This window comes from Scardinius erythrophthalmus (assembly GCF_964197995.2).
Source record: "Scardinius erythrophthalmus genome assembly, chromosome: 12".
Taxonomy (NCBI): domain Eukaryota; kingdom Metazoa; phylum Chordata; class Actinopteri; order Cypriniformes; family Leuciscidae; genus Scardinius; species Scardinius erythrophthalmus.
In genome coordinates this window covers 26,096,303-26,120,166 of record NC_138232.1, presented here as the reverse complement: position 1 = coordinate 26,120,166, position 23,864 = coordinate 26,096,303, and the positions used below count along the sequence as shown (strand labels likewise).

The following is a 23,864-nucleotide window of genomic DNA, read 5'->3' as shown; positions in this document are numbered from 1 at the left end:
GCGTGATCGTGCTTAACACTCCTACCGGGAGGTTAACGGGTACCCGTTGATGGCCCACGCATGTATGGACCAAAGCTCTGGGCGAGGATGCCAGATCGAGCCCTCGGCCTGAGAGAGGAGGTCCTTCCTCACTGGTATTGGCCATGGGGCAGTGCTCGTCAGCTGCATCAGAACCGGGAACCAAGCTTGATTCGTCCAGAACGGAGCCACAAGTACTGAGCATCTGTTTTCCCTGATTCGCTCTAATACCTGAGGTAGTAGCGAGACGGGGGGGAAAGCATAGAGCGGGCAGCGGGGCCAGATGTGGGCCAGCGCATCCCTGCTCTTGGAGAAAAACTCCGGACAGTGAGCATTTTCCTGAGACGCGAACAGGTCTACCTTTGCTCTGCCGAAAGTCTTCCACAGCAGTTGGACTGTCTGTGGGTGTAGAGACCATTCTGCTGCCGGAACATTGTTCCTTGACAGTCTGTCTGGTCCCACGTTCAGGTAGCCTGGCACATGCGCTGCTCTCAGTGAGCGCAGATTGTGCTGAGCCCAGACCAGGAGGCGCTCCACCAACCTGTGGAGGTTCCGTGACCTGATACCTCCCTGGTGATTTATATAGGCTACCACCGACGTGTTGTCCGAACGGACCAGAACGTGGTGTCCTTTTATCTGGGGACAAAAACGCCTCAGCGCGTTGTCGACTGCCATCATTTCCAAGCAGTTTATGTGTAGAAGCTTCTCCCGTTCTGACCACTGGCCGAAGAACGGTCTGCCCTCGAGCAGCGCTCCCCATCCTGAGGTGGATGCGTCCGTAGTCACCACCTTCACACTCGAGGAAGTCCCCAGGCTTACACCTGACTGGTACCAATCGGTCACCCTCCAAGGTTTCAGAGCTGAGACGCATTCCTGACCGACCTTGAGGCGGAACAGACCGGAAGCCCATGCGCGGCGCGGTACTCGCGCTTTTAGCCAGAACTGCAGTGGACGCATGCGAAGCAGGCCCAACTGGAGTACAGATGACGCTGAGGCCATGAGACCCAGCATTTTCTGAAACTGTCTGAGCGGGACTATAGTGCCGCAGCGGAAGGATTCCGTCATGCGCTGAATGTCCAGTCTGCGCTGTGGCGATAGCTGTGCTGTCATAGACAGCGAGTCCAGTTCTGTGCCCAGAAAAGATATTCTCTGGCTGGGAGACAGTGAACTCTTCGCCCAATTGACTTTGAGACATAGATTCTCGAGATGCTCGAGTAATATGGTCCTGTGTTCTATGAGCTCTGAGTGAGATTGAGCTAGAATCAGCCAATCGTCCAAGTAATTCAAAACTCGCATGCCCCGAAGTTTCAGGGGTGCGAGCGCCCCGTCCATGCACATCGTGAATGTAAGAGGTACTAGGGACAGGCCAAACGGAAGGACTGTGTATTGATATGCCTGGCCCTCAAAGGCGAATCTCAAAAATCGCCTGTGACGTGATGCTATTTGTATTTGGAAATATGCGTCCTTCAGATCTATTGACGTAAACCAATCCCCTTGGCGAATTTGCGAGAGGATTTTCCTGGTTGTGAGCATTCTGAACCGGCGTTTTGAAAGCGCCTTGTTCAGCTGTCTTAGATCTAGAATGGGTCTGAGACCCCCGTCTTTTTTCGGTACCAGAAAATATCTGCTGTACAGGTCCCCTTCGCTCTGAGCTTGAGATAAAGGCTCTATGGCCCCTTTGCTCAACAGTTTCGCAATTTCGGCCCGAAGTAGATGTGCTACTTCCTCTTTCACCGTAGTTTCGATTCTCGTGTAACGGTGAGGGCGTCGAGCGAACTGTAGCGAATAGCCTCTCTCTATAATGTTCAGCACCCATTCTGATACCCCGGGAAGCTCTGCCCATGCACTGGCATGAATAGCTAGGGGTTGAATGAGATCTGGGCTCTGGTCGCGACATGGTGGCGACCTGAGAGCTTTGGTGTGCTGTCACATAGACGCGGTGCTTGCAGCGTTCGAGGTGGGGGCGCGCTGATGACAGCGGGCAGCCTGCCCGCGCTCGACTCTCCTATAGCGGTCTGCTGAGAGAGAACGAGCGAGGCGAGCCCCGTAGGGCTTGTCATGTCTGTGAGTGAATGTGGGCGCGGGACAACGGGCACATTTACTACATTGGAAACACCGTCTGTTTGAACACACTGTATGTGCGTTGGTTTCGTTTTTACAGAAACCATGGAACATGCAGTGTGTAGTGTTTGTGGGCACTGGGACGTGGGCACATTCATTACGTTTAATGCACAATAGACATAGGTCGATTTTTTGTGTGCGAGCCCTGTGTGGCGGGCTGTGCTTGTGTGTAGGAATGAGCACTGGGCTGTGGGCATTTTTACTACACTCATAACACCATCGGCCGTGGCCGGGATACCAGAAAATACACTCTTTTCTGAGATTTATCTGGGTCGCCGTGAGAACGGCGTTTGCATGCAGACAAGCGGGTCGAAAGCGGCGCTGCAAAGCGGCCCTATGCCCATGTTCCGCACCCTATGGTCTGTGCAGCGGACTTAGTGGCGCGAAGGGCAAGATCCGTCGCACTCCTCAGATCCGGCACGCTGATAGCCTCCGGTCCTTCCTCATCCAACTTACGGAGAAGGTTGGCCTGGAAGATTTGGAGGATGGCCATTGAATGCAGCGCTGACACAGCCTGCCCGGCGGCGGTGTAAGCACAACCGTGCATAGCTGAAGTCGTGCGGCAGGCTTTAGACGGTAGCGCCGTCTTAGCACGCCGTCCAGCAGAGTGCGGGCAAAGATGGGCCGCTACGGCTTCTTCCACGGGGGGAAGAGAATGGTACCCCTTGTCTTTATCACCGTCCACCTGGGAGAATGCCGTTGAGACAGAGGAACGCATTCTGGCTGAAAAGGGAGCTTTCCAAGACTTCACGACTTCGTCATGAAGCTCAGGAAGAAAGGGCGCGGGTCTTGAAGACGGCGAAGCGCGGTCTCGCTGAAAAAAACAAACATCCAGCCGCTTGTGCGCAGGCTCCTCGGACGCAGACCACTCGAGGCCGAGGCTTGAAACGGCCTGCTCGAGCAGATGCATGAGCTCTGCCTCAATGCTCGCTCTTTTTCCAGACGGCTGGAGAACAGAGGGGGCGAGATCCGCAGAGCTCGACCAATCCTCACTGCCCGACGCCAGGAGAAAGCAGGTATCATCCTCCACACACACGGCTTCTTCGTCGTCGTCCATGACGGAAGCGGCAGGGGGCGGCCGCTGTCCGGCAGGAAGGGACTCGGGTGAAGCAGGCGGCGAAGCTGGTGGGCGAACCGGCGAGCTTACGCGGGTTGGAGGAGGTTCCGGGACCCGTTGAGCACGGCGCTTTTTACGGCTTGGTGAAAGATGCCAGGCGAGTCCTCAGAGTCACCATGGGCATCAGCTCGCAGTGAGGGCAGCCGCCGTCAGCGAGCGTGAGATCTGCATGATCCTCACCCAGGCAGGAAACGCAGATGACATGGCGGTCCCCGTCACTGAGTGGGGCTCGGCACGAGCCACAGCAGGAACGAGACATCTTTAAAAAGAAGCTCGGCTATTTTAGAGAGGGAGTGTGAGTCGCGGCGGCGAACACACACTAGCAGAGAGAAAAAGGATATAGACGCCAGATAGCGTAGCAGGAACGGTAACTGAAGGCGGCGAGTTGTGGGCCAGCGGCTTCAGATGCAAGGGCTCGTCCCTTAGAAGGCTTTTTCAGACGGCGCGGCTTCTTCCTCTCGGAATCCAGCGATGCGTGAGCTTCGCATGAAGAGATGAAAAATCAGATTTCACAGCCTGTCGAGCCATATTTATAGGCCCAAGCCACGCCCGTTTCGGCGGGACGTGACGCAGTGGACGCAAAGCGCCCTCATTATGACCGCCGCTAGCGTAGCTAGCGAAAGCGGTCATATAGGGATTGTCAAAGTTTTTTTTTTTTTTTTTTGTCACCTTACTGAATTTTTCGTCAACGATACCAGGGACACCGAAGCACCGGGGAACATGAAATTTGGTGGGCATGTAGCCCCACTAGACTTCTAAGGAAAAATTTCGTTTGGTCCCCGGGGGCCACTCCCCCCCCGCGCTGGGCCCCCCCAAACCCAAAAAAAATGCAGTTTTTCCTAAATAACTACCTGAACCGTGGCACCGAGGATGAAGAAATGTTTATGGTATGTTGGTCTACTAGACTTTTACGGAAAAATTTCGTTTGGTCCCCGGGGGCCACTTCCCCCCCCGCGCTGGGGCCCCCGTAAATTTTTCGTCAACGATACCAGGGACACCGAAGCACCGGGGAACATGAAATTTGGTGGGCATGTAGCCCCACTAGACTTCTAAGGAAAAATTTCGTTTGGTCCCCGGGGGCCACTCCCTCCCCCCCGCGCTGGGCCCCCCCAAACCCAAAAAAATGCAGTTTTTCCTAAATAACTACCAGAACCGTGGCACCGAGGATGAAGAAATTTTTTTGGTATGTTGGTCTACTAGACTTTTATGGAAAAATTTCGTTTGGTCCCCGGGGGCCACTTCCCCCCCCCCCGCGCTAGGGCCCCCGTAAATTTTTCGTCAACGATACCAGGGACACCGAAGCACCGGGGAACATGAAATTTGGTGGGCATGTAGCCCCACTAGACTTCTAAGGAAAAATTTCGTTTGGTCCCCGGGGGCCCTTCCCCCCCCCCGCGCTGGGCCCCCCCAAACCCAAAAAAATGCAGTTTTTCCTAAATAACTACCTGAACCGTGGCACCGAGGATGAAGAAATTTTTATGGTATGTTGGTCTACTAGACTTTTACGGAAAAAATTCATTTGGTCCCCGGGGGCCACTTCCCCCCCGCGCTGGGGCCCCCGTAAATTTTTCGTCAACGATACCAGGGACACCGAAGCACCGGGGGAACATGAAATTTGGTGGGCATGTAGCCCCACTAGACTTCTAAGGAAAAATTTCGTTTCGTCCCCGGGGGCCACTCCCCCCCGCGCTGGGCCCCCCCAAACCCAAAAAAATGCAGTTTTTCCTGAATAACTACCTGAACCGTGGCACCGGGGATGAAGACATTTTTATGGTATGTTGGTCTACTAGACTTTTACGGAAAAATTTCGTTTGGTCCCCGGGGGCCACTTCCCCCCCCTGCGCTGGGGCCCCCGTAAATTTTTCGTCAACGATACCAGGGACACCGAAACACCAGGGAACATGAAATTTGGTGGGCATGTAGCCCCACTAGACTTCTACGGAAAAATTTCGTTTGGTCCCCGGGGGCCACTCCCCCCCCCCCCGCACTGGGCCCCCCCAAACCTAAAAAAATGCAGTTTTTCCTAAATAACTACCTGAACCGTGGCACCGAGGATGAAGAAATTGTTATGGTATGTTGGTCTACTAGACTTTTACGGAAAAATTTCGTTTGGTCCCCGGGGGCCACTATTATTCTGCTTTAATCGCCCCTATCTTCAGTGGAGATGTTCAGAACTGCACCATATTTCATGTGTATGATTAACTTGACATCCTCTGGGGGTATCCTCTGCTAAGTTTTGTAGAATTTCATCCATGGGGGGGTATAAAATAAATTCATTTATGTGCACATTTAGTGACTGTACACTCATCGGCCTGTAGATGGTGCTCTTGAGCGAAGGGTTGCTGGTTTAGGATGATACTGTCACACACACACATGCAGGAATACAAACAAACGCAAGCATGCACACACACTGACATCCACACGCACAGACACACACCCATACACACACATACAAATCCACATGCACAGACACACACACACAAACACACACGCGCACACATGTACGCACACATACATACACGCACAGACACACACACACACACACACACACACAGACACACACAAACACACACACACACACACACACACACAGACAGACATGCACATACTATTACTTTTTTTAGGTATATACATAAACACGCAATACAGCCAAATTACTCGACGTCATTTATTTTTGTGGAAAGCCAGTGCAGGCCTGAGCGGCGGTCATATTTTGTACCGCGATGCGGTACATCTAGTTGGATCTGACGTCATGAGGGGCCTCTCTCGACAGGCTGCTGCAGTTGCCGCAGGCCAGCCAATAGGCGCGCGAGCTGTCTCGCCTATATCCGCGTGCTGCCGCAACGCGTTTTACATTTTACAAAAATTAAGGATAATTTTTTGGCTTCAATATCTCGCGGAAAAGAGGTTTTCCCCATAGCGTAAGATATTACGCAGTACGAGAGACCTCTCGTAAGAGAACCAACTTATCTGATCGTGGTCATGGTAACTAAGACCTTCTTACCCTCACTGGGGGATGGGACCACAGATCCCAGAGTGAAGTTTAAAGATTTTTTGATACATATACCAAAAAATTGTCTGATTTGTCTCAGTTGTTACATCCTTCAGAAATGATACTAATGTGTTTTTTTGCTGCTCAAGAAACATTTCTTATTATTATCAATTTCAATATTTTTGTGTATACCATTTTTTTTTTTCAGGATTCTTTGTAAATGGACCCCAAACCTTTGAATGGTAGTGTACACTACTGTTCATAAGTTTGGTGTCAGTATGTTGTTGTTTTTTTTTTTTTTTTTTTTTTAAAGACATTAATATTTGTATTCAGCAAGAATGCATTAAATTGATCAAAAGTGAGAGTAAAGATTTGTTTAAAATAAATGCCGTTCGTTTGAACTTCCTATTCATCAAATAATTATTTTCCACAAAAATAATAAGCAGCAACTTTTTTCAACATTGATAATAATAAATGTTTCCTGATCAGCAGATCATTGTACGTATATACAGAAATCATTCTATTATGCTGATTTGATGCTCAGGTAACATTTCTTATCATTATTAATATTATCAATGTTGAAAACAGTTGTGCTGCTTGTGATACTTTTTTCATGATTCTTTGATGACTAGAAAGTTCAATGAAGAGCATTTATTTGCATTCATTACATTTATTTATTAAAATTAAAGCATTTATTAAATTGAAAACTTTTCTAACATTATAAATGTCTTCATTGTCAATTTTGATCAATTTAATGCATCTTTGGTGAATAAATTCTCTCTAAAATCTCTCTCTCTTTCTCTCTCTTTTACTCTCAGAATTGTACGGTGTAATATTTGTTTTAAATTTATTTGTTTTATTTGTTTTGAAAATGTTTTGTTTTTTTGTCCTTGATGATTCATTGACCTCTCTGTCTATCAGGAGGCATGTCTGCAGGGTAACCTGATTGCGATCTGTCTGGAGCAACTCAACGACCCTCACCCTCTCCTGAGGCAGTGGGTGGCAATCTGTCTGGGCAGAATCTGGCAGAACTTCGATTCTGCACGCTGGTGTGGAGTTCGAGATAGTGCCCATGAGAAGCTCTACAGTCTCCTGTCTGATCCCATACCAGAGGTTCTGAAAGTTGGCCAGACTAATATTTTCTACTATTAGACAATCTAGTAGTAGTTTTCTAGTAAATATATTAGGGGTTTAAGAATATATTGTGCCACAATATATCACAATACAAAAATGTATCAATATGTAGGCTATCGTGGATAGTGACAATATTTATTGTGTATAGTTCACCCAAAATGAAAATTTCTGTGTGAGGAAAAAAAATCTAGTTTTCAGAGTTTTAGTGTCAGTACTACATTAAACTACTATATGTAATGTTGAATATAATGTATAATAATGCAATGGGGGAATATTTGTGGGTCCTGATAATGCCAAATGTCTTATGTTACCAGTAAAAAGTGGCCTACATTATTTTAAATATATCTAGTCAGTGACAGAGTGCAAGCATATTCGTCTAAAATAATTCTGTATTTTCAGTTTTTTTTATTCTGGTGTCACCATTGTCCTGTGCATTGGGTTACCAGCACCATGTCCAAGCCTATTCATTTAAACACCCAATGTAATACCAAATTTAGAATTTTAATCAACAGTACATTTTCTGTTAACCTTTTATCATACAGTATGTCTTGGAGTATTGCAATAATATCGTATTGTGAGTTTAGTATCGTGATATGTATCGAAACGTGACATCCCTAATATATATGGTTTACCTTTACAGTGCCCTGCAAATTCAGATCCTTAACCAGGACCATTACTCTGCTATAATGCATTACAAACCTTACATTGATTTCTTGGTTTCTCTGTTTTTCTGTTATTTTTAGCCCAGGTCTATTCCTTTCCAAACTATGTATCTTTAAATATGGTCAAAAACAGTTTTGCCTTGTTACTATAGAAGTACCATATTATAAGCACCATAACCCTAACCATGACTGTTGTGTGGTTCATGAATGTATTCTGTTGTCTCGTTGGCAGGTACGGTGTGCAGCTGTGTTTGCGTTGGGTACATTTGTGGGGAATTCTGCTGAGAGAACAGATCATTCTACCACCATTGATCATAATGTTGCCATGATGCTAGCACAACTCATTAATGATGGAAGTCCCATTGTGAGGAAGGCAAGTTTATTGGAATTTCATTACGGGCATTTTTCATCAGCATCAGATTCATTATCATTTTCTTAAGTCTGCTCTAATGCTGAGAACTGTGCATTTTAGAACTGAGGCTTGTTATGAATCATGAATATCTCAGAGTGATTGACAGTAACACTTTCTACTTCCATTTTTTTGTCCAAACGTGCTGTCAAGTCAGTACATCATTTCTTGCCATTAGCATGTATTGTCAAGCATGTGTTTAGAGTACATGAGAGACAAAATTTTCTTACAGATCCTAGTGTAAATTGTACATACAACTATTTTACATTTTAAGACTGTAACCACAGTACACATACTGTAGGATATTGCAGAACAAAGTACAATATACACAGTATACATAATACACAGATACTGTAACAGTGACGCTGGACAAGCTATGAGACACAATACAGACAGTGTACACAGTACACGTAGTACATTGGGGGACAATTACAACACTAATACAACAATATTGGTGTGATGACAGTATGACATCAATGTGACTAGGATTGCTGAGTGCCATGATGGTGTTGAGAATAGATAGGTTTTTGGAAATTGTATGCAGTTTTAGCAAGTCTATGGAATTATTGCAGTTGTTAAACAATCCTTGAGAAAGTGACGTGCTGGCTACTGAAGTCAAAAACAAAGCAGGTGGTGAGTGATGATATCTGAAACCTTGTCCAGCCTCACAATGGCAGAGGTCAAGGGAGTCTTACATACTGGGGGAAGATGCTCTTGTGGAGTCTGGATGGCCAGTATCTATTTCTAATCAGCAATGACTGCAAAGAAAATGTCCTATTGTCGGCCTTGTAGTAGATGCTTGAGTTCTTGGATTGTTGGGACAAAGGTTCCAGTACACACAATACTGTAAATATGTTCATTCTTTGTCAATGTTTATTCTGACTAAACCTTGGTGTATTATTTATTTTTTTAAATGTTAATATGTGTCTTGTTATATGTATATGTGTGTGCTGGAAGCTTCAATGCCAAGGTAAATTCCTTATAGGAATGAAAGCAATAAAACTATTTCTGATTCTAATTTTGGTAATGTTCTCCGCTGTCCTTACTGTCTGCTTTAAGGATTTGAAATGGGTAGCTTTACATTTCTCAGAGTTTGGTCAGAACATTCTCTTGGTGCCCCAGTTGAAGGGGTGGAGGTATTATGGAGGTAATGTTAAGGATCCCGGTACAGTCCTCTGTGAGTACCAAATTGAGTTCTCTTTCACTACGTATTGGGCCTGTATGGTCCAAAAGACATCACACAGTCTGTGTGTTTTAAGGGTTAGTTCACTAAATGAATTTCTTCTGTGGAACATAAAAGAAGATTTTTTGAGATTTTTTGATCGCTCACCCCTAGGAACTTGTCACAGTGTCTACTATTGAGCTATCATGACCAGTAGGGGGTGGTTGGCATGGGACCTTCTGAAATCTAGGATTACTTTTTTATTTATTTTGGACACCTCCAGCCACTCCACCTCCGTCCTGTGCACTGATTCATAATTTTTGTTGATTTAGCCTACCCTGGAAATCCAGAGCTCTCGCGAGAGCACAAATTGAATTTGCTCAGCAAGTTACTCGGGCATCAAGTAATGATGCTCATTTAATATGCCCTTGTATCCAAGCTGCACCAATAACATCGGATTATCTGATATAGGCGGGCCAGAGGCGAGCTAAACAGATGACGACAGTGCTGTGACGTCGAAGTCATTAGTAAACATTGCAAGATGGCTGGCTATGGATGAACACCAATTGTTTGAAACGGCTTTGGCCGCTACAATGAACGAGTTAGACTTGGCTTTTTATCTAAAACAGAAGACAGCGCTCAAATCGTCCTTTGCAAGAAGGACGTTTTTGCTGTTTTGCCGACCGGATACGGCAAGAGTCTAATCTACCAGTTAGCTCCGCTGGTACTGTAGCTAAGTGTATGGGGCTTATAGTTGTGATTGGTCATAGTGTTAACCAATTGCGTGCAGTGAGATTTTCAAATGCATGCTTGGTGCCGCCCCTCGAGCTGGGCGATTTTCATCACTCTATGCCAGACCCTTAATCTTTCAGATTTGGATCTGGATTTCCAGGCTAGATTAAGCCTACAACGGTCGTGTTATGTGCAAACTTGATGATGTAATTACATCTATGCTTGGCAGCACAGTCCAGAATGAGCAAAATGAACAGAAGTGGACCGAGCACACAGACCTGGGGGATGCTGATGCTTAGCCTGATTGTGCTGAAGGTTTTGTAGGCAATCCAAACCTTCTGTGGTCTCTTTATTATATAGTCCACACTAAAAGGTATTTAGGGCCAGCTTTACAATCTGCTTTTGAGAAATGACTGTGTTCAGTGTTGAGCTAAAATGAACAGAATTCTCAAATAGGAGTATTTGTTTTCCTGGCAAGGTACAATCAGGTGAAGGGCAGAGGATATGGTATCTTCTATAGATTAGTTGAGGAGGTATAAAAACTATAGGGAGTTGAATATGGAGGAAAACCTTGGAGTCCTATTTACAAGTTCATAATTTTGTTTATGGGGTCTACTAGAATACGTCACCTAATGTAAAAATAATATTTTTCTTATAATGTATATTGTTGCAGCACTTGTTTTCACTCTCTGCCTTAACACTCTGTATTAGTTTTTTATTTTATTTTATTTTTTTAAACCTGCTTTCCAAAAAGCATTGTCTGCTCTGATTGGTCAGCCCGCCCCAGTCTGTGGTGATTGGTCTACCGTTTAGAGCATACATCGGTAACGCCCTTTACCATAACTGGCAAGTATCAGCTCTGGAGGCTTCCTGAGGCACTGTAAACACCACTACATAAATATGGCCTCAGTTCGGGCCAGAGTCCGATAATGACTCCACTATTAACTCACTACATTTTAACCACTGTTTCCCAAGTTCAACCGCCTTAGGGAGTAGTGGGTGTTTTAGATTCAGGTTGGAAAAAATAGTATCTCTTGGACATGTTGACAACACAATACTAATGCAACTCAACCAGGCCTCGCACCCTTTGTTGCATATGCCTTGGGAGGAAATTAATGAAATGAGGGATATTGTGATGTGTACGTTCCCAGAAGAAAACCAAAGACTACTAACTAGTAATTTACTAGTAACCAGTAATTTAAAGTCCCCTGAAGTGGAAATCAAGTTTTTAATGTTGTTTATATAATATCCTTTAAGACAAACCATGCGCAAATTCATAAGTCAACACCATTATTGAGAATTTTCTCCTTAAAAAGGTGAAACAAAGACAGTCTCAGAAACTCGGTCTGAAATCACTCTTGTTCTCTACATCACAAATATGTTGTAACCAATCCTGTTAATGTACTGGGCGGGCTTTAGCATATCATTAACTATGCTTTGAAGTAGGAGAGTTTCAAGAGAAGCCAGGTTATCCTGCTATATTTTTCTGTTGATATGAAAAATTTGGTACATTTAGCAATATAGCGGGTTAATTATGCATTTGATGTATATTACCATGTTATAATGAACTATGTCTTTCTACACTGACATTTTATGTTGTTCAAAGTGTGTCTAATGATACAGATTTTTAGAAGGCAGACTAAGATGGTAAGCGGGAACATGGTTTGTGTAACATTAACAACACATTAGCAGTTTGATAACGTAGTCAAGCAAAATGCTAATCATATTAATTAACATTTTGTGTCCAACGTTGTAGAGAGTGATACATAAAACGCATTACTGTTCTGATACATCAACTTGTAGACGCCCCTGTATAATTCACTCTTCCCCTTCTTCTGAATAAGTTTCTTGTTCAAACATATATGGCTGAATTAAACCAGTATTTCCACTTGTCATTGTGCAGAGTTTACTACAGTAAAGTTGACCAAGTGGATCAGGTAGTTCGAGCTTTTGTGATTAAGTGGAGATGGGGCTAATTTGCATATTAATGGATCAGCGTATAGTAAATAAGCAAGGGTGTAGAGTTACATTCAAGCTATGTATGCTAACATTCTACAATCTCAACTAATCAAATGTGTTTCTGTTTTAAGCCACGTTCCGTTATTCAGTTTTTTTTGTTTGTTTTTTTTTGCCTGTTTTGTTGAAAGGGATAGTTCACCTAAAAATGAAAGCTTTTGTCTTCATTTACTCACCCTCATATTGTTTCAAACCCATAAGAATAACAATCATCTTCAAACAACATAAATAATTTTTGATGAAAGCTGAGACATTTCTGTCCATTCATTTAATGTCCAGGCAACCAAAACTTTGATGCTTCAGAATGTTAAGACATTGTAAACGTGTAATCCATATGAATCAAGAGGTTTAATCCAGTTATTCTGTAGAAACATAATCGCTTTATATAAAGTGATTTATTTTAGGCTTTTTATTTACATATAACATAATATTGCATACAAGCATACATATAGCACGTATATGTCAGATGCCCTGTATTGACTGTATTAGCAGTGTTGATTTATGTTTACCTACAGTGACTCTTGTATTGTCGTAGTTGGCTTGAAATACTTTTCAGCTGACTGTCCAACTAACTAATGATTTTTACATTGGAAATTAATCAAAGCTGAATTTACTTTATCTGGACAATGACTTTCGTCTAGAGCTGCTGTATAGCCAAAACAAACTTTGTTGCATTAATTTCCTGTTATCACTGTAAAGCTGCTTTGAAACAATCTGTATTATAAAAAGCGCTATATAAATAAAGGTGACTTGACTTGACTTCATTAGACATGTCCTGCTGTGTGATATGCTAAAGTCTAAAACTATTTTTAAAATATTTTTTTGGTAATTATTTTATAATCATACACGTCATATTAAGTGAACCACTACTGCACTACCTTTCTATGAAGAGTTTGGGAGAGCAAAATTAAAATGATTAGTCACCTGTAGTGACCCTTTTTGCTGTGACGCTTGCCTAACTGGCCCATGTTGATCTATATTGACTCTTGATTATCTGTATTGGTGTCTGGATTATCTGGTAATCTGGATTATCTGTCATGCTGACCTATAGTGACTTTTTCATGATGATCTGTTTACTTTCAGTAACTTTTGTTCACCTGTATTTTGTCATGTTTAGGAGCTGGTTGTTGCTCTTAGTCACCTAGTGGTGCAGTATGAGAGTAATTTCTGTACTGTGGCTCTGCAATTCATGGAGGAAGAGAAAAACTATGCTGTGGCTTCACCTGCAAATTCTACAGGTAATTATTTATAAACTGTTTTGGATTTATTGGTTTTCTCAGTGATTTATAGAATTAAGTTTTCCTAATGGAATACTAACATACTAAATGTATACTGCTCAGTATACTAAATATATGCCACATTTTAAATTAAGGGATACTATATTGTCACATTAAAATGATGTTTAAGTCAAAGAGTAGATGTTAAAATTTGTGGTTGATATTGATACTTGTTCATTCAACACATTGGTATTAGAATTTCAAGTGTGCATTTTGCCAAATATAATAGTTGGGCAGATATTCCATACATACAGAAAATGTACATACTGTGCACTTACGTAATGCATAATTAGTAGTATGCTGTTCTAAACATAGTCATGGTCCATTGTTTATCCGTTATGTCCGGCTGCCACTGACCTTTGACTTTTTTTTGTTTATGTAGAGACAGGGAACCTTACCCCAGGCAGGGACAGTCCTGCCATCCCTCGTTTACGATCAGTGAACTCCTACACAAACCTCAGAGCTGCCACCACCTCTCGAACCCTCAATAAGAGCCTTCAAAACCTCAACCTCAATGAGGAGGGTGGGTCAAACTCCACTCTATAACACTAAGCCTGAATTAACTTTATTCTCAGCTAGAAGTCAGCAGGTATAATGTTGAAAAGGAAAAATTATATATATATATTTTTTTTTTTAAATACTATATTGAAAAGTTTTCAATTCATTTTTCAATTACATTCATAACACTTGGTTCAAAGTCAAAGTGATTGCTTAAAACATGGTGCATTAAAGTGCCTAATTAAAAGTGTAATAAGCCAGGAAAGAGAGCTTAGTTCAGTAATTGCAAACTATTTGATGCTGTCTTCTCTGAGACATGGAACTCGGACAAGAAAAGGATACTTTGAGCTCAGGTGCACACCTAAAAGGTCAAATGCTCAAGCTCTTTAAAGTCTGGTGTTTTCTGATTGGATATCTGTGGCAGGCAGGACGGGGCCGAGAGCCATGGGAACGGAGCAATTGCTAATGAGTGTCACCTGTGTGCCACAGTGGTCTTGAGTCTCACGGAGGAGCTTCAGAAGGATAAAAGGAGACGAGAGCGGACCAGGCCTGGACTTTTTGCCAGTGTTTTGTTTTCATTTAAGTGGCAGTCGTCCATGAGGAGCTGCCGTTTTGCTTTTGTTTTGTTTTTTGTTTATTTTGTATATAAAAGTTAAGTTGAACGTTTGCCGGTTCCCACCTCCTTTGTGCTGCCCAATCTCCTCAGACCTGCAATCCTCCTCAGCAGCAAGTGCTGTCCAACAGCGTGTACCTCCTTCCTCCTGGGTTTCAGCACCAATGTAACAAGCAGAGATGCACCGATATGAAATTTCTCAGCTGATACCGATGGCCGATTATTCAGAATGATATCGGCTGATACCAATAGTTTATTTTTTGTTATGGATAAAAAATCTCTCCCAAATAATACTGCAAACTATACAGAGAACCCCTTTCATTTGGTACACTATAATATTAGAGGTTAAAATTAACAACAGAGATATTATATTCAACTGCTATTTATTTCCAGATATAATATTACACTCAAATAAAAGCTGAAATGTTTGTATACAACTCAGTTACACATGTAAGGTAGTTTTCATAAGCACTTGTCTTCATGGCAAATTTATTCAAACATACATAATTAACAGTAAATAAGCTCCTCTCTAGGTTTTTTTTTTATTATTTTTTTATTTTTTTTATAAAGCTAACTAACAAACAGATGACTTTCCTGAGGTAAATGCAACCTTAAGTGATATTGTTCACAAGCTTGACATCTTTCCACGGTTGAAACAGTTACACATGTAAGGTAGTTTTCATAAGCACTTGTCTTCATGGCAAATTTATTCAAACATACATAATTAACAGTAAATAAGCTCCTCTCTAGGTTTTTTTTTTATTATTTTTTTATTTTTTTTATAAAGCTAACTAACAAACAGATGACTTTCCTGAGGTAAATGCAACCTTAAGTGATATTGTTCACAAGCTTGACATCTTTCCACGGTTGAAACACTGATTGAGTGATTACATGAGACATGATATGGATTTAAGTTGTTCTGTAACTTTCAACTTACCTTCTAATATTCATGCATGCTTTTCTAGATATAATTTGTATTAAAGTGGAAGAATAGACTCGCACGCCGTGCTGCTGCTTGAACTGAGGCACTACGGTGATCTGTCACGTCACATTTAAGAGCGTCAAAACGCCATTTATTGTTTGAATTTCGTGATAAAATGGACAGAATTTGAAAGATGACACTTTGTTTCTTTTTAGAAGTAACAAAGCACAGAGCTAATTGCGATTATTGAGTGAGAGGCGCTCTACAAATAATGCTTAGTATGGGGAAAACTGCAGATCTGGCAACCCTGGCTTGAACTATGGGTGATTCATAGGGCCAAATAGAGCCTGCTTTTATGTAGCTGTTTTTAGCTTTTAATGCGTTATTGTCGCATTAACTTACCTTAGCTAACTCAACACAAGATATTTTCTTCACACACAGTGTGAGTTGCAGTCGGTCATCACACCCTTTTGATTGACAGCATATAATCGTCACTGATCATCGGCTGTTTTTAAACAATTGTCCGATGGCGATGAAAATAATTGATTTTATCGGCCGATACCGATTGTTGGCCGATACATCAGTGCATCTCTGGTAATAAGGTTTAAAGGCTCAGGGAAGGAGGAGGCGGGAATCGGTGAATGTACAACGTACGTTTTAATTACAAAATAAACAAATAACAAAACAAAACAAAAGAAAATTAAAACAAAACACCCACATAAAGTCCAGGCCTGGTCCTCTCTCACTGTCATCACTCCTCCTTTTATTCTTCTGGAGCTCACTCTGTTCCCATGGCTCTTGAACCCGCCCTGCTTGCCACAATATCGCTCCTCTGTGATGTTTTCGTTATAGTTGTGGTGTGGACTCTGATCATCTTTTTTATTTAGAACAATTTGTAGAACAATATCTTTATCATCCTTGGCGTGAATGGGCCTTTAGTGAGTATTGATGTAAATACAGTCGATTATACCTTTATGATGAAAATTGTCTTAAATCATAATTAATTCTTTCATTTACTCACCCTCATTCTGGTCTAATTTCCTACCTGAATCCTTATTTCATTTGTCTTTATTATATTGCCTGAAATTAGCTTATTTGTACTTGTCTTCAACACAAGGACTTTCTTTAGGACATTTTACTTACATAGGTAGCTTAGTAGTGGTATTGAAATTGGTATCAAAAATTCAAAGAAATTTCACTGATATTTAAAAACGTGATACTTTAAAAAGCTTATTTCCAGCCAAAAAGAACTACAGTACTGTGCAAAAGTCTTAGGCACGCTAGTATTTTCACACACACATTATATTAACGTGAAAATATTAACATGCCTAGGACTTTAGCACAGTACTGAATATTGTGATATATATTGTTAAAATACTCATATTTTTATATAATATTATGGTCATATCGCTCATCTATATTCCCAACCATGCTTGTTTTTATATGTGTTTTAGGTGGTCCAGCAGCATTCTCTCCAGGGAACCTGAGCACCAGTAGCAGTGCCAGCAGTACTCTGGGCAGCCCTGATAATGATGAATACCTACTCTCCTTTGAAACCATCGACAAGATGAGGAGAGTCAGCTCATACTCTTCCTTAAATTCTCTTATTGGTGAGATTCCCTGTTTCAGCAACAGCCATAGACTAGACCTTCATCGGATTCCTTTGAAAATGAATGTTGAGATGTGTACGAAATTAGTTCTACACACAAGATATTTATTTAAAATCTGACAAATGTCTTGAAGTAAAACATTGCACAATGCTTTAATGTTAAGCTTGCTATAAGCAGAATAATTCAATGGCCCGTGGTCAGTTATTCCATCAGGGTGATACAAGACCTGATCCTGATCACCCTTTCAGGATTTAATTTGTGATAACCAGCTGGATGTACAATATCCCGCTTATTATGCAACTACTTGCAACATAAGTAAATAACTGCAAAATATTAATTTGAGCTGAGATATTTTATTAGTATGTGAAACTTCCTTGAAGAAAAACAGTTCCTAGCAAGCATTTTGTTGCAAAGATGAACAAACAAGTTCAAACTAGATTTAAGGGATTATGTTGTAGATTTACCACATGAAGAGACCTGTATGCTCAATGAAGACCAGGAAAGAAGCTAGCTTAAGATATTGAAACACTAATACTTATAGTCAAATGGATAATCCTGCAAGCACAATTAGATAAAACTTAGGCAATATTGTTTCCCTTCAAGGCTAAGTTTTGGCAGGACTTAACTGGAACAGAACAGGAAAGCTACATCCACACAGGGCACAGAGCACTGATACAAACGTCTATACATGATTCACTGTCAAAGTTAGAAAGGAAAAATCTCAACGCAAAAGAAAAGGAACTAAGTAAAACAAAGAAAAGTAAAATAAGTGAGACGAGAGTAGTTAGGTGACTTGCATGACGTTGTTTGGTTTTAACCTCCGTCTTAACCCATTTTACCAGTCTTAAGCTGTAGTCTTAACCAAATGCTTTGTTCGTATCCTGAGTTTTTAAACTCAGATGTTTGTCCAACCCTTAGAGTAGTTCTGACCAATTAGATGTTGTCTTTAGTTTGGGACATAACTGTTTCGCCTCCTCTCACATAAATTACCTCTTATCTTATTAGTCACATGGTCTCTTAATTTTCCTGCACTAGCAGCGTATGATTTAGACCTAAATTTTATAATGAGAGTACAATACGTTTTAGCCTACATGGATTTGATTTATACCATAATTTAAGAAATAGAAAATCCTGATACCAAGCACACCATAATTCCTATGAACTATTAATTAGTTATTAAAAAGGGCATCAACAATGAGTGATTACAACATGATAGTCTAATGTGTGGGTTACAGACATTATGTAGAATTACTACTGTATGCAATGTAATGATGTTTGATTATAAATCGAACTAGCATTGTTTTGGAATGATCTGATTCATTTTGATCTGTAAAGGCAGTCTCTGATTTTAGAGAGGATTTGAGTCCTGCTGTTTAAAGGAGAGGTCAAACAGAGGTCTGACCAATAAGAATCAAGTATTTAAGAGAGTGATTTAATAATTGTGATTTAAATATTCAACCACTTGACAACCCGAATAAATATACATAAAGCCAAAACAAACAGAACATCCAAACAGAACTAACAAAGTAAATGTCAAAGAAACAGCATCATAATAGACTCAATTTAAAACATGCTGGTTATTGTAAATATTCCAAGATGTAAATTGTCCATCCATATGAACATATCACATAATTTTTCAGTTATAATCAAATGATTGACAGTTAATTTAGACCCATTTTATTTGTCTGTAAGATAAGCTGGTTAGCCAGTATGACAAACCAGTTTTATAAAACTTCTAATCTATGATTTATTAATTTCACTATAATCTTGACCTGATGGCTAATGGAAGATATGACAAAAACAGACTAACTGCAGTGAGAGGTTGCAAATGAATTGATGACTGAATTTAATTCATTTTTATTTGAACTCTTACAGTTCTCACATGTACTGAACTAAACTGAATTGAATCCTGTTCCACACAAGCTTGGTACGTTCCCCTTCTCTGAGAATTTAGAAGATAGTCAATCCTTGTTCATATATGGCCTCTGCGGATAAATGGTTAAATCAAGAGAACAGAAAACTAAAAATCCCTCCGCAGCAGAATTTTACTCATTTATTTTAGTGCTATTTCAACATATAGATCCTCTAAATGTAAATAATTAAGTCGCAATCAAACCTGCTGTAAAAGAAAAAATCTGCTCTTTTTTTCCTCTCTCACTCTTTATTATCTGACATTTATTTTTTGCTCTGGTCAGCCCCTTCAGATATTTAAAATTGTTACTTTTATCATTGTGAGGCCAGATTGAGGCTTTGTTCCAACATTCAAGCTGTTATTATATCTGATTCCATTATATTTCAATCCATTTCATTTGTTTCTGTCTCATTCAATCGTTACCTTTTTTTGGCTCACCATTGGTTTTTCTGTATTCAGCCACACATGCATCCTTTATCATTTTCGTCACCCTTTCACTCCACTGAGTTGCATCAGTGCAGTCCACACCAGCACCTTACAAAACCTCTTCATTTTATCTTTATCCTCTGACCTCCCGTCAACCCATCCTTTCCTTATATTCTCCTTTTCCTCTTCTTAGTTTTATTTTATTTTATATAATCTGTGACTAATGCATTTCAAGTATGAAGTCCTTACTCAACCTCCAGAAGTGACTGTGCTTTGCATACATAAATCAGTAGCCAGGCAATGCAGAAACATGAGTGCTAGCACAGCAGAGTCTGGGGTTCGAAGCACCTTCCAGTTAACATGGATGCTTGGATTCAGGTTTTGTTTTGTTTTGTTTTGTTTTGTTTTGTTTTTATAGCAGGTGTTGTGCTTGAAGTGAAGTTGCAGAATATATCATAATGTATAAAGGTAAAATAATTTAACTAAGAGTGTCATTCAGTAGATAGAAATCACAGTAGATAGAAAAAATCAGTTCTGGACAAGATATGGAAATATCTATAGGTAATGTAATATAAATATTCTGCTCTAAAATGTTTCTTTGAATAGATGTTAATAGATATTCATCAGTTAGATATTGTTTTCTTAATGGAGACATTTAGTACAATGAAAATGTTAAATGTATTCTTCTCTAGGATTAATATATGGCATCAAATCTCTACAAAATTATTTTTATAAAGAATAATAGCAATCATGAACGAATGGACAAGTCATGAAAAAAGGATGACATTTTCTGCCAAAACCTGATGCAAATCTGATGCAACAATACATTGACAATTGTCAACATTTGTCATCCTAAAAAAAAAAGTTTTTTTTTTTTTTTTTTCTGTGCAAATATCAATTTAATTGTAACTATTTTAATTAATCAGTATATCATGTAGTTCATTAGATTATGAAGCGATTATAAATGTTTAAGCGATTGAAAGCCTTAATTACAGCTAGCTTATGGTCAGTAGAATGCTTGTTTTTTTGTTTTGTTTTTGCTCTAATACACATTTATCCAGTGCTGATGCATGGAAAGTGAGCTAGAGCTTTTAGCGTTCTCTGGAGTAGTATGTTTAGCACTGGAATAATATCATAATATACTATGATATGCATAATCTGCTATGGTTAGGATAATGTTTTGTCAGTGTTATAAACCTCTAACTTCATTATTGGGTCCATTTCTTAGTGTGTTTTGAAACTGTGTCAGGTTGCGACAGCACACCACTGCAGTCTTGCTGAATATTTCATGCCCCTCTGTTGAAAATTATGGCTCTGTTTACATCGGCAAATAAAAATAAAGGAGTGTGCCAGAGCCCCGCCCCATCCCGTATTATACTCTCACTTTCTCCACTGGTGACTATTTGATGGTTGTTGAATTCTCTTAGCTGCAAATTTTTTTAAATTTGTTTTGTTTTTGATTTATTGAAAATTACTACTAATTTCAGTTAAAATTGCTTAAGATCAGCATTTAGAGTGATGGATCATTCAGATCATTGAACATCTGCTTTCCGTACCAGCTGTTATTGTGTGGATAAAGATAAGTGCAAGAGGAGAGAGTGATGTGGAGGAGGTGTCCCTAGAGACTGTGTTCATGAAGCGCTTTGGATTTTGCATGCGTTAGTATGGCAGACACACTGTGCATTCCAATGATGAGGGGCTCCACACTCACACAGCACCACAGGGAAAGCAGAAAGTCTTTCTGCATCACAAATACGTTCAGCTGCCTGATGGTCTCTTGACGTTCACACACACACTTCTTCACGCGCTCCAGCACAGGTATACTCATCCGGCCGATAGGATAGTTAGCATACATGCACACATTACAGATGTGCCCTGTCTCATAATGAGGTGAGGATGGCACCTCTACGTAATTTAAGGAATGTGTATTTTGATCACCGGAGTGGTGCAGAGCAGGAATGAACTAGTGACTGACACTAATGACATGCTGCAGGCGATGATAGAATGAAAATGCATGAGAATTGAGAGAAAAAAACAAAACACAAAAGTCTTATAATGTCATCTGCGGTTGCTGGTTAACTCTAGGGACAGGAGAGAAAATGTCAGATTGAAATCAACGTTTTCCCACAGCTGTTTCCTGCTTCTGAAATTACATAATTTCTAGACCAGGCAATAACATCAGGATAATGGCTATGACAGCTTCTAATGAAAGATGGATGAGATCTGCCGATTACTTTTGTGTAAATCAATAATTCTCTTTTTATTGGTACAGGGAGGTTGAAGTAATTAATGGCCTTAATGACTGTACAGGATATTCAGTTTTATCTGTTTCTTATACTAAATTAACAAAACCATAAACAACTTTAACTGTCCTGTATAAACTGGTGTGAGTGAATAATAGAGAATGTCTTCAGTGTTTGTTAATTCTCAGCAAAATTTGGATTGGAATTGCTGTAATAGTGCCATAATATTGCTGATTTATGATTTTTGATTTATGAAGTCATAATACCCTGGTATTCTTTTAATATTGAAATGTTAATCGTTCAGTACCATGAATTCAAAATACCACTGTATTTTCATTAAATAGCATCACTGTACCATGCTGCAGCGGCAGTACTTTTTTGTAAGGAATATCCCAGGGAAGATCTGAGTTTCAGTTTAACTCTCTTTAGTTGTTTCTACACAAATTCTCATTAAATGCACCAATTAAATAATTTCCTTAATTTAAAATGAAACTAACAAAATGTTTTCTCTTTTCAGGAGTGTCTTTTAACAGTGTATATACTCAGATTTGGAGGGTGTTACTGCATCTAGCAGCTGATCCATTTCCAGACGTCTCTGATCTAGCCATGAAGGTTCTCAACAGCATCGCATACAAGGTACAGACAGTCCTGGGATCCTCATTACACCTGCCCCATTTTACTGTGCTTACTAGGGCTTGACATTAAGACATGGAAAATGTGGGTGGATTTCAGCAGTGGCATCCTACTAGCCACTTTGGCGGGTTACGCATTCACTCCTACTAGCCACTTTGGCGGGGTGAATTTTATAGGCTATATAATATACATTTTCAATTGTAGTCTTTTAAAAAAGGCATCTAAAATAACAACCTAAGTGCAATGTAGTGTTGTCAAAAATATAAATTCTTCAATATAAATATCGGTACTGAAATATCTGAAACTCTTCCAATACTAATTTTCCTCAGAATAGACACACAATACCAACTCTCTCTACTCTTCGACAGTGAGTTGACACACAAACTGCCTCCCCTCACTCACTCGTTTCATTTGTTCAGGATGAATATTGTTGGTGTTACAGGGCTTGAATTTCAGAGTGAGATTGCACGTATTGCGCAGAATTTTACTCATTCCCTCAGATTTTGTGCTTACACCCAAAGTGTGTGCACATAAAGCCACCTCTCAGTACTAAATTGAGTTATTTTTCACTGCTTCTCGACCTTAAACAGTCAAATACACACAAAATAATGTCAAAATGCCAAGAATATTTATTGGCGAGTATTCACGTAGACACAGACAGTTATATCTTAGGTGAACATAAGTAGAGAAAGTCAAGTCACCTTTGTTTATATAGTGCTTTTTACAATGCAGATTGTTTCAAAGCAGCAGTGTTGATTGATTTTCATTGTAAAAATCATATATTTAGTGTTGTTTTATTTGCTTTTATTTGTTTCGGTCCAGAACATTTTGTGCTGTATTGTATTGTAAGTATTCGAGAATAAAACATTGTCAGTGTCAAGTTTTTCTGTTTGGCCGATATGTCGGAAGCGGGACTTTTATTTTGATGGCACTGAGAACACCAGCCCCTGAGCACACAATGCTCCCATTCACTGTCTTCATTAGTTTGCCATCTCTGTTTAACAGTTTTGTCTAATACGTACAGTATTGAAGCTTGTTTCTGCCACAGAGTAAAGAAACTAAAAAGGTAACTGCTACTTTTTATGGCACAATTCTGACTTTGTCTCAATTGTGAGTTTACATCTCACAATTGTGACATTTGTTCTCAGAATTGTATGATATAAACGCGCAATTGTGAGTTATAAAGTCAAAATTGTGTGATACAAACTCGCAATTGCTTTTTATAAAGTCAGAATTGCTGGATATAAAAGTTTGATGGGTTTTTTTTTGCGATTGCAAATGTATCCTGCACTTCTGACTTCTTTTCTCAAACTCCAGACCTTTCGCCTTTGACTACGCTTTTAAGAGGATGCCGCATTCACTTGCTT

At 40.4% G+C, this 23,864-nt stretch overlaps 1 protein-coding gene across 2 annotated transcripts in view; it reads left to right on the top strand.

The window, feature by feature from the left end:
- Positions 1-23,864, top strand: part of rptor (regulatory associated protein of MTOR, complex 1) — a 425,184-nt gene that overhangs the window by 322,004 nt on the left and 79,316 nt on the right. For both annotated transcript variants that reach the window (XM_081381619.1, XM_081381620.1), the window contains 6 exons: positions 7,170-7,361; positions 8,277-8,417; positions 13,481-13,601; positions 14,023-14,163; positions 17,128-17,283; positions 22,382-22,500. In XM_081381619.1, coding sequence (XP_081237745.1) covers positions 7,170-7,361; positions 8,277-8,417; positions 13,481-13,601; positions 14,023-14,163; positions 17,128-17,283; positions 22,382-22,500 — 870 coding nt within the window. The remainder of the gene's footprint in view (positions 1-7,169; positions 7,362-8,276; positions 8,418-13,480; positions 13,602-14,022; positions 14,164-17,127; positions 17,284-22,381; positions 22,501-23,864) is intronic.